The sequence below is a fragment of the Stylophora pistillata genome, chromosome 1, assembly GCF_964205215.1.
Source record: "Stylophora pistillata chromosome 1, jaStyPist1.2, whole genome shotgun sequence".
NCBI classification, from domain to species: domain Eukaryota; kingdom Metazoa; phylum Cnidaria; class Anthozoa; order Scleractinia; family Pocilloporidae; genus Stylophora; species Stylophora pistillata.
In genome coordinates, this window is record NC_142519.1 from 18,524,395 (window position 1) to 18,536,252 (window position 11,858).

The following is an 11,858-nucleotide window of genomic DNA, read 5'->3' on the forward strand; positions in this document are numbered from 1 at the left end:
TTTCAACAATTTCTTTTAATGAAGCTTACGTCCAAGGAACATTTTTTACTTGATTTCTATTGGCAGGTTAACTGAAATTTAATCAGAGAATGTTTAGAAATACATTTGATGATAAAAATTAACGGTAAAAAACTACGACGTTTCGAAGTCTGCATGACCTCATTATCAAGTAAAATGTTAAAACTGATGTAAAATTGTAGCTCAGAGATTATATACAAATAAAATGTGATAACTTCATTAGAATAATGAGCGTTCATTGTTATTGGTGTCATTATTGGTTACTGCACGATCTGACACCAATAACAATGAACGCTCATTATTCTAATGAAGTTATCACATTTTATTTGTATATAATCTCTGAGCTACAATTTTACATCAGTTTGAACATTTTACTTGATAATGAGGTCATGCAGACTTCGAAACGTCGTAGTTTTTTACCGTTAATTTTTATCATCAAATTAACTGAAATTTACTTCATTAAATAATTGAGGTCTAGAATGTTAGAAATTGACCTTTTCATTATCTAGGATGATAGATAAGTGATTTGCCGGAGTCTCTGCCAGAGTTTGAAGTTTGGACCAAAATATGAGGTGTTAGACATTTCCATCTTTGAAAAGTCTAAGAAGAAAAAGGTTTGAAATGATTTAGTTGTAGCTATGAAATAGCCGATTTTGCAAATCAAGCAATATGTGTAATCTCGTGACCACGAACACCATTCGGATATTTTTTGAATTGTATATATAAATGAACCACTGACTAAAGTTGTCACATCATATGGAGAAAATTTTGTTGACACGTTATTAAAATGTTCCATTGGACTTCACTATCGTTCAGACACCCCTCTGAGCTCATAATTAATTTTCGTCACCAACTTTTCGTCGTCATTGTTCGAAGAGAAAAAACTATGAAATTGAGAATCGCTTCTATTCAGTCAGTGGCTCAATTAATACAAGGTGACTGGCTTAGAGCCGGTCAGCTTATGCCTTTGTTTTTTGTTGTCGTTGTTGTTTTTTTTTTTCAGTTGTATGAGGATGACCTAAAATCTCGCAATCAAAATGTAGTTTCGCTTCTTACTGATGTCTGGATGCCGATCGTGGGGCTAATCCTACAATAATTGATAATCAGTCCGAGCCCACACAGAAAGCGTTAAGAATGGTTAAACCTTTTGGATGCGTTTTATTATTCCCTAACGATCCTGGTTTTGAGAATTATCTTTTAATACTTTGTTTGCCCATGCATGTGTTGAGCATCCCTTATTTATTCATCTATTTGTTTTCTCGGGTCGGAGTAGGAGCTATAGAAGGCCAACCATTTTATGAAAAATTGAGAATAAATAATTTCCCGATCGGTCTTGAAGCAGATCTCAAAAACCTTTGATGAGGAATCGCCTCAAGATGGTATGCTTATCTTATCTTGTACCCTCACACTACATCAGTAGCGTTACTAACATTTACCCGTCGATTGTGGTGCTTCTAGCCAAACTTTTGGTTTCATATAAAGTCTAAATCAAAAACAAAAATCTGGAACAGAAAGCAATAGCTCATATTCGATTTCATGAAGCCATACAATCCACGTCGATCCACTGACCTACACTGAACTCAATGAACCCAGTAAAAACCATTACTGTGAATTATTTAATGTCGATCTACAGTCGGTGAAGACGTCTTTTTTTTTTATTTTTTTGTTTCGTTTACATATCAAACACACCATCAACCAGAATTGTACGGAGAATAAAACTACACATCGTAATTAAGCAGGTGAAAGTCAAACATTCTCTATCCGAAATATTCAAACTATCTTGAGACGTTGTTGGCATATACTCAGTTATGACTCACCCGCTGTTGATATCGGTTTTGTGTTGCCAAACGTTCGGTTTTGTGTTATCAAACGTCAATCGGGGTCCTCTCGGTTCCGTTAATAGGAAGTCGTTTGAGGTCTATTTCCCTTAACGGAAAGGATTTATCGTAAATTCTTAGAATTAATTTATTTTCACATGAATTAACAAATGGCAAAATTCAGATAAATGCGGTCACTTAATTTTAACGAAGCAAATTCTCATAAGGTGTCGATATTATCCCTTCAAAACAGTATAGTAAAATTGCGTCTAAAATTGTTTCTGAGGATAACCAAAATTAGGCACTTCTGGATTATTTTTTTTGAGTTCTTTTAACTCCTCGAGCCAAACACTTGAGATAAACAATTAATCGAGTATGCAAGGGACGAAGAGATTAGAAAGCTTTTATTAACATGTCACTTCTTAAGTCTCCTTCAGGTAGTGGCAAGAAACAAGTCATTATAATGTTGTGATTGGAAATGAACTTAAGGATTCAATATTATTTTTAATTTTCTTTGTCATTACAGCGATGGATCGTTTTCAATAAAAAAGTGCAATTTAAGATAAAAATCTAAACTGCTAGTCGATTATGATGATGCTTCAAGTCTTCCAATAAAATTAGAATTCATCCCAAAACTTTACTTAAACACTTTATTTTCAATTGAATTGTGTCCAATTCATCTAATTGCAGTGATGTGGTACGCGGCTTCACTGAATAGAACACCTTGACTTACGCAAGTGGCACCTGTGCATCTAAATCGATTATTTCTAAGAGCAATATTTTTTAAAAAATGACTTTTCGCTGTATGCCTCGAAGCCATGTGTTTGGGTTGATAGCTTGACACTTAATTCTCACTGGATTTTATAAAATATTGGCTGTGGCTCACATTAAACCGTATTTCACTCAGGGAATTAAATCAAACACTGCTTTGGCTTAAAATCTGGGTAATTGCTTTGTGAAATTGAAAATATCATATTAATCTAACATAACGTCAAAAATCAAAAAACAAAAAGGCAAAAAGCAATAGGCCAGGTAGAGCTTAATAATAAGGCAAATCTAATTCTTCCTGGGAAAATTCTGCAACTTAATATAATTCCTCAGTACTGCAAAGCGCATCCTGTACTGCGCATAAAAATCACATAATCAAGCGATTAAGCGCGCGCGCATTTCGTGAACACGGTATTGTTTTTCAGTCAATGGACCAGGTAAACCGAGGTAAGGTCTTTTCCTCTCGAACGAGCACGGTCTCTTATATTTTCTATTGCATAATTTTGCGTATCTATCCAGTTTATTTCCAAGTGTAATTTTAGAAATCCTTGGTTACCCGCTAGCTACCATAAAATGTACCCGCGTGAACCGATGAAATGACGAGCGCGATAAGCAACAAAAAAGGTATAAATGTAGCAAGATTAGCCCATCATATCTCTTAATGCATTTAGGACAGTCATTACATTTAGGACAGTTATTACGATTGGGACAGTTATTAAAGTTAGGCCTTCTACACTTTCTGTTTTTTATATTCCATTTTTCAATAACAATGCAAGTTATTATATCATAATCAGCAGACTTTATTTCATATTCAGCTATTCATTGACTGTTTCTGAGAAGATGTGAGCGTCTCAAAGGGGAGATTGGCGTATGATAGTGCATTTTTTCCTTTTTGACGGTTGACGGTTACCCGGCAGATCATTCTTCTTCATTTTAATTTAATATCGAGTTTTTTTTTTGTTTACATTGTGATCTTTTATCGCTCGACAGCTCTTTCTTCCACTGTACTATCAATGTCAACGACGGCTATCAAAACGCTCGACATGATCTTAACTTGGTCGAACGGCGGGAATGGCGCGACGTGGCATGGTCAGTAATTATTTAACAATGAAGTAAGCTATTCTTAATGAAATATCAAAATATTTTCGAAACTTATTACAGACAACCATAGAACAATAACAAATGGTAAACACCACAGCGTACACTATTGAGTTATGGATGCACGCGGGAGGTTGCTAAGCACGAAAGAAGCGTAAGAGTCGCTCGAGGCGATAGCCGAGAGCGACTCTAGCTTCTTGAGTGCTTAGCAAACCTCCCAAGTGCATCCATAACTCAATAGTGTACGCTGTGGTGTTTACCATTTGTTTTATAACATAACATTGATACATTGTAGCTTAAGAGTTCCCTTTTATTTAACAACTCTTACGTGACGAGAAAAAACAAGCGCGCGCGGAAAAATAGTCTTTGCATTTGCTCACGTCAGCAGCGTACACCCTAGGGCAAATGGGGGACGCTAAATTGACCAATCAGAGCGCGCGCCTAACTTTGGTTATGTTATAAAGGTATTTAAAAGAAAGTAATGCTGCAGCACATTCTGGTGATAGTGACATAGTTTACGCAGTGATTCATTTACCTGCGCGTTCCAAGACTTACATTAACCTTTATTTCTTACAGTAGTGTCAATGGTGAGGTATTTCCGAAACTAAGATTTAAGAGCACCCTTCTCACCTCAAATAATATTCTGTCTGAGCACTGCATTGACTACATTCCAAGATGCAAGAGATAAGGCTACCGTTCTTAAGACTTTCCGAAAGTTAGAACTACTCTTAGAAATCGGGTTAAAAAGTGAGATCTGCAAGACTTTTCACTTGTTTGATGGTCAGTGTTGAGCTACTTTTTTGAATTGATCTGTTTTGACGGTTGACGGTTAAATAGTATTGTTATTACCATTTACGATCTTCATTTGTTCTGTGGTTGCTTGGTTATTAAAGAGTCTCTTTGTTGAAGGTGTACGAGCTCTTCAAGGTGGCCATTTTCCTGCTTAATTCTGCCCGTAGATCGCTCTTGAACGAGATAAATACGATGGGATTCGTTGCAGGGTTCAATAACATCAACAGCCAAGTGACGTTGATCAAATCTGGTGATAGATTGCACAAGTCGAAGTAATTGCACAATGATACATACAGTGACAAAGCCCAGCACCCAAGAAAGATCGTTATTACTGCCACGGTTACTTTGATGGAGGATCTCGGCAGCTTTCGTCTCGGAAATCGTCCGCGAAATTCTTCTTTACCTCTCATTTCTAGCCTCGAAAGATACTTACCCTCAGATGAGGGTTTATCTTCTGACTCCGTATGCACCCTCGAGTTGCTTTTTCTGTATTTAAATTCTGCCTTTCTGGGAGGCTTTCTTAAGAATGTGTCCATCCTATTAAAGTTTACTTGACGCAGTTGAACTGTGGCTCTTTTCGACTGTAGCTGTGCTACTCGGATTATCTTTATATTCGCAACAGTTAACAAAATGCATGGAACAGCCACCATGAAAATCGTTTCTGTTATTGTAAAAATGCGATACCAAGTTTTCCTTGTTTCAGGCTCAGCGTAGAGCCAAAAGAAATGGAGGCAAAAGTTGAACAGCGGTACAAACCACGAAAGCGCAATAATCGTCACAGTGCAGCGGAAAGTCATGAAATTTGGATATTTTAGTGGGTAGGCAATGGCGATAAAGCGATCTGCTGTCATGGCACACAGGCTGTAAATAGACTCGTACAGGAAAAGTTCCTTAAAAGCACCTTGGAGATAAACGTCACATGCGCCTAACCTCTTACACGCAGTATCTGCGGGTGCTATGCTCAAGCCAACCATTAGATCACTCACAGCCAGGGACAAAATAAACCAGTTAGTTACCGTGTGTAATTTAGATTGCGTCACAATCAACCAAGCAACGACTCCATTCCCTGTTACAGCCACGAAGCCGACAGCTAGACTACTGCATATGTACCACGACATGACAGCTTTCAGAACTTTTAAGTTTTATCTAACCTGGAAAAACGTGGTTTGTCAACGTGTTGAATGAAGACTTTTTTGGTCAGCCGTTATGCCACCTTCTGCTCGAGTCAATCATATGATACGTCCTTAAGCCGCGAGTCTATTTTCTTTTTTAAAAAATCACAAATTTAAATATTCATTTGGCTTCAGAGATTTTTGCTAAATACATAAAGTTTAATTCATTGGTTAAAACACCTGCTAAAACAAAAAAATCTTTTTGGCCCCAATCCCAAGAAAGAAAGACAGCGCGCTGCACGTTTAACCATGCTTAGCAGCGAAAATTCCCCCTATCGACAGAAATTAAAAGGGAGAGTTGCAGCAAGAAAACTCGATAAACCTGAAGGTCAGAATTTCTTCAGTCAATAGACTGTTCTCACTAAACAACTAAGCTTTCAGTTTATTGTAAATAAAATCGACGTCTGTTTGTTCAAGCCTGACAGAAGCGTTATGAATGTTTTTTCTTTGTCATTTTCGCACTTCAGCTCAGATGTGACACATTCTGGCCTTTTCTCTTTTTACATTTAAGTAGATTGACTTGTAGAGCCCCCATCTGTAAAGTGGTTCATTTATGGGTGATTGATTGGATAAAGTGTTTTTGAAAGATGTATTACCATCCGAATTTACAAAACACTAGGGTGGACTTTGACGGCGATGCAAAAAACGATATTACGATCTAACGTTAACCTTCGATTTATTTTAGTTTAATTAAACGTGAACCTTTGTTACTTGTGTAGTTGTGCGCCTAATGGAGGAATAGTGTTGACTTTCAATAATTCGAGTTCACTTGTTTACTTAAATACATCGTTCTAATGCACAAACTGGGCGCCAAAAGAATTAATAACATTGATTCTGAGACTGAATTTTTTCAACCCGTGATTCTTCTCATGAAAACCTCATTGGAATATCAACAGAACATTCGAATATATCCTCACGCCAGCGATAATTAAAGTTTGAAATCACGCAAGGGATCTTTTCATAACAGGTTTTCCTTTCAACAATGTTTGATGGGTTCAAATACTGGCATTTTAGCTTTATCACTCATCTCAGTCCTTCAAACCTACATGGCGTAGAGAGAATAGCCGATGATTGAAGTTTTAGTTGACACAAGCTATCAGAAATAGTTCTTTTTTTTTCTTCACCATTACTAATGCTATCAATATCTCTCGTTTAATCGTTATTATTATCATTGTCATTTTTGTTATCATTTGCATCACGTGCACAATTATTATCATCATAATAATTATTAACATTATTATTTTTATTATTTTATTGTTTTGTTTCTTTTGTAGCTTGCGAGTCCTTACCCATTTTGGATGGTAACATAAACACATCCTCAAGCATTGCGATTTTTAACAACTTGTCTCTTTATGGAATACTATATGGATATCAATGTTTTTTATTTATTATATTTTTTCCGCGTTCATTCAGTTCTATATATACATGTGCTTTCACTTGAGTTTTTGCTTGTTGGAAATTGTTTTTTTGAAAAGAAATATATTCGGCGTTCTTAGTATCTGACGTTTAATTGTAAGTAATCAAAATTGTTTGAGATTGTTCTGTCACGATGACTGTATTTTGGATTCGTCCTCTTATTGAGTGTTTTCTGACTGATACTTTTTCTGGGTCTTCAAAAACAAAACAAAACCTGAAAAACAGCAAACTAAAAAACTTGTCAATAACCAGGTATCATCATCATCAAGAGTGGTGAATAGTGTAAATACATGTTCATTACTTCATTGAAACAGAGGAAAAAGGAAAAAAACCCTGAAATTTGACTTACCGTTTTCATTGACGAAACATGAACATATTCACCAAACCAATGAGATGTAATCAGAGCATTCAAAAGGCTTAAAGATAAGACAAGCAAAGCAAGTGCAACTGAAGTTCATTTTCACCTGATCGAAAACGGTTGACCGTCTGTAACATAGAATGGCAAACGTGTCCCTAACATTTAACGTTACTTAATTTCCATGGTAACGATCAATATTCGTCACATATGCTGTGTTTGGTCTTCTTCAAGGTGAAAACAGCCGCCACACCCAATTATTGCATATCTTCAGGACTGAATTCAAGTTAGAAATGGCTGGTTCAGTTTGTGATAAGACTATCACACCATGATTTGAACCAAACCTAACATTTTGTTCGTGCAAAGCAGGGAATAATGCACCATGTTCATATAGTGTTTTTTTTTTTTATTCTACCCTTTTACGTAAAAATTCAATACATTTCCCTTTGTTAAGTGTAGTTCTACTTAGTTCGTTTAATTTGGAATACTTTTTTTTTACAAGATTTTCCCATGAATGGTAAAAATATAATAAATATAAAAAAGGAAAAAATATAATAAATAAAAAACATTGATATCCATATAGTATTCCATAAAGAGACAAGTTGTTAAAAATCGCAATGCTTGAGGATGTGTTTATGTTACCATCCAAAATGGGTAAGGACTCGCAAGCTACAAAAGAAACAAAACAATAAAATAATAAAAATAATAATGTTAATAATTATTATGATGATAATAATTGTGCACGTGATGCAAATGATAACAAAAATGACAATGATAATAATAACGATTAAACGAAAGATATTGATAGCATTAGTCTGTAATTGGAAAACAGTTAACAAGGGCACAACCCAGGGTAGTGTTTCAGGACCTTATTTGTTCAATATATTTCTTAACGATCTGGAAATTAAATTAGGGAACGAGACACTTGGTTTCAAATACGCTGATGACTGTACGATTATTGCTCCGGTATATTATTATAAAGATCACTCTGTAGACTTAATAAATCAGTTTTTACAGTGGGCAAGCCAAAATAGAATGAATTCAAATTCTACTAAATGTAAAGAGCTTATTATGTATAAAAAAGGTCACACTGCCGAGGCCTACAAAAGTATTTTTGGCATACCTCAGACTAGTACAATAACCATTCTTGGTCTCACGTTTCAGCCGAACTGCAAATTCAGTACTCACCTAAAAGAAAAGTTAGGTAAAGCTAATAAAGGGTTATACGGTATCAGATGCCTCCGCAAGGAAGGATGTAGCCAAGCAGAAGTAGATGTTTTATTTAATTCCATTGTCCTACCTAATATCACTTATGCTCTATCTGTGCATGGGGCCTCTGAGTCAGAGCTAACTATAGCCCAGCAGTTTTTAGATCGTTGTTTTAAACGTAAATACATATCTAAGAAATTAGTGATAGGTGACTTACTTAAAACGCAAGATCACAAAATTTGTCGCAAGGTTTCAACTATCCTGAGCCATCCTCTTAGAGCCTACTTCCCTGAGACCAAGATCACGAAGTATAATTTGAGAAATAAATCCCCTGTCATGCCCGCTATTCGCACAAACCGTTTTAAGAATACATTTTTTAATAGAATTGTTTTTAAGTATAATGTAGCTTTGTGAAAGTGTACTTCCTGTATTAGATGTAACATAAGATATGTAATTTTATCTTTTGAACAATAAAGACACACAGACACACACAGATGAGGACAACAAGCACAATAAGCGCTCTTCTTCAACCTTCAATCCCAAACACATTTCCGTCCACATATTGTTCCTCAACTCCCATTTTACCTCTGATTACTGCTGCTGCAGCGCTAAAAAAACGAAAATTGCAATTTCTTGCCAAGAAAAATGAATAATATTCATAATCGATGATATTTGAAAGAGAAACAACTGTGGCATAAAAAATTTATTTAGCTTTTAAAAGTGACATTTTAATCATGATCCTAACGATTTTTTATTTTATAAAATATCAAAGGCCACACACTGTTATCAGCAGGTCTCAATGGGGCGATAGCTGTTACAGTTAAGGGTTAAAGTTTTAGCCATTTTAAATTTAAGAGAAAAGTTTTTACGGTTAACTTTTTTTACAACTAACGGTTAACATGAGTCAGTTTTTAAGGCTGAACGGCTATTTTTTAATGCCGTTTTACAAGTAACTGTTAACCCCATTGAGACTCTATGTCTTATCAGTGACTCAGTCAAAAAGGCTTCATTTAACTTGAAATTCCATCTTTGATCCAAGGCCGCCTCCCTTGCAACACTATAGAACTAATTTCAATGTCAATACTTCACCAAGACTCTGTTTACTTTGACTCTAATTGAAAGGGTTGGAGATGAACTATTACCATACGGATGTCGGGTTAGAAATAAAATATTTATTAGTAATCTTGTATTGGTGATAACCGCGTTTGATTAACGAGTTGATCAAGGACCCCGAGTTGTTTTCTTTGAATTGAAAAGCCTGATTCTCGGGTAGCAAATTTAGTTTGATTTACGTGTGATGTATACATGGCAGCCTTCCTCATTACTTATTATGCTGGGTCAGTTATGTGAAGTGGTTGGTAAATATACAGAGGAAACCTATTTTTTTCCTCGGCAATGAAGGGAGACGTGACTTTCCCAAATTGGAAGTGGATAACAACACTTCAAGTTCACTGCCAATTTACTACATTATCCTTGCATCGCTTATTTGGTTCGTTGCAGTGTTTGGAAATGGGGTAGTGATCTATATCATTTGTACAAGAAGGCGACTCCATGTGGAAACTAACTACTTTATGGTGTCCCTTGCCTCTGCAGACTTGTTAGTAGGCTTGTTTCTTCCCACTTTCATCATCGCCTACTAACAAGTCTGCAGAGGCAAGGAACACCATAAAGCAGCCACTTTCATCATCACCTACTAACAAGTCTGCAGAGGCAAGGAACACCATAAAGCAGCCACTTTCATCATCGCCTACTAACAAGTCTGCAGAGGCAAGGAACAACATAAAGCAGCCACTTTCATCATCGCCTACTAACAAGTCTGCAGAGGCAAGGAACACCATAAAGCAGCCACTTTCATCATCGCTTGTGACATCTGGTCGAACTGTGAGATAACAACTTATTTCGTGTTCTTCAACCTGTTCACCTTAACATCCATAGAAAATTTATTTGTCATGACGGCGGATAGGTATATATCGATCGTACATCCACTGCGTTATCAGTGATATGCCACAGCAAGGCGACTTTTTGGCACAATTTTTGCATCGTGGATTATTCCAGCATTTCTGTCCTTCTCTCCACTTTCTGGACGCTAGCAAGTTTGGAAACAGCTAAAAATAAGGCAAAAAAGGTTCATGCTTTTCTTGTTATCACTGCATTCGAGGTGATACCCACCGTTGTCATGCCAGCCATGTACGTCCACATTTCCCTAACTGCAAGGCGACAAGCGCGGCAGGTTGCAACACACCAAACTCAACTCGACTTCAACAGTCACTTCAGTAATGGAGATAGACCGCTACAGAAGACTGCAGAAACGGGAAAGAGACACTCTGGCGTCGCACAGCAAAGCAAATTTAACAGAAGGACTGTCGATTCATCAAGTGTTATAGTATTGGGAGCTGTCATTGGTCTTTTTGTCCTGTGTTGGTCTTTTGACACATTGATTTCGCTTTGCACTAAGTTAGAACTTTGTGTAATCAGCGATGGTCTTTTCAGGGTATCTGATTTGATGATTTTTGCAAATTCTGCTATAAATCCTCTCATATATGCCTTGTTAAAGAAGGACATTAAACATGAATTGAGTTTTATTTGTTGCTGTACCGTAACAATGAAAAGTAGTTGCTTTTTTTCGACGATTCGTCAGTTCCAGTTGTTATGTAAACCAGCCTCAAGCTTGTGTATGCTAATTTATCAAATTTTCGATGTTTCAAAGATGATTAAGCCAGTAAAATTAATTGTACTCAGTCTCTGTACCCTTTTCTCATTTTCTTATCTATAATTATGAACACTTGACCGTCACCTAACCCTTTACAACCCAGTTTTGTTGCTTACAGCAAATGCTAGTCTTGATTTAATTTTTCAAGTATTGAAAAAATGGGCACTGATATCATGAGCTTGCAAACTCTTGCATTTTTTAACGAAAATGTCAATGATTAGTCAGTAAATGAATGTTAAGAAAGCAAAAGGAAATACTTCAAACTTTCGTGGTTTGGTCACAGATGTAACCATGGCTTTTCTTCTCATGTGTTTAAATCTATTTGTATACTTGCCCCCAGCTTCCAAAATAAGGACAAAAATTAGACTTGATGAAATTTAAATTTAGTTATTGAGGGTAGTTCTTAACGTGCATGAAAAATTCTTCCGTTAATACACCATAATCCTTCTCCTATATTAATCATTTCATTTCAGTTGGTAGCTTCATCATTGAGAAATCTTATC

The 11,858-nt window shown here is 36.2% G+C and overlaps 1 protein-coding gene and 1 pseudogene across 1 annotated transcript; one reads left to right on the forward strand and one right to left on the reverse strand.

Annotated features, from left to right (window-relative positions):
* Nucleotides 1–3,393: 3,393 nt before the first annotated feature.
* On the reverse strand, nucleotides 3,394–5,758 carry LOC111336608 (dopamine receptor 2-like). The gene has a single exon (XM_022942735.2). It carries the CDS (start codon nucleotides 5,609–5,611, stop codon nucleotides 4,589–4,591), a length of 1,023 nt encoding a protein of 340 aa, XP_022798470.2. The 5' UTR covers nucleotides 5,612–5,758; the 3' UTR covers nucleotides 3,394–4,588.
* Nucleotides 5,759–5,914: 156 nt separating this feature from the next.
* Nucleotides 5,915–11,452, forward strand: LOC111336605 (beta-2 adrenergic receptor-like; annotated as a pseudogene).
* The last annotated feature ends 406 nt before the right edge of the window (nucleotides 11,453–11,858 follow it).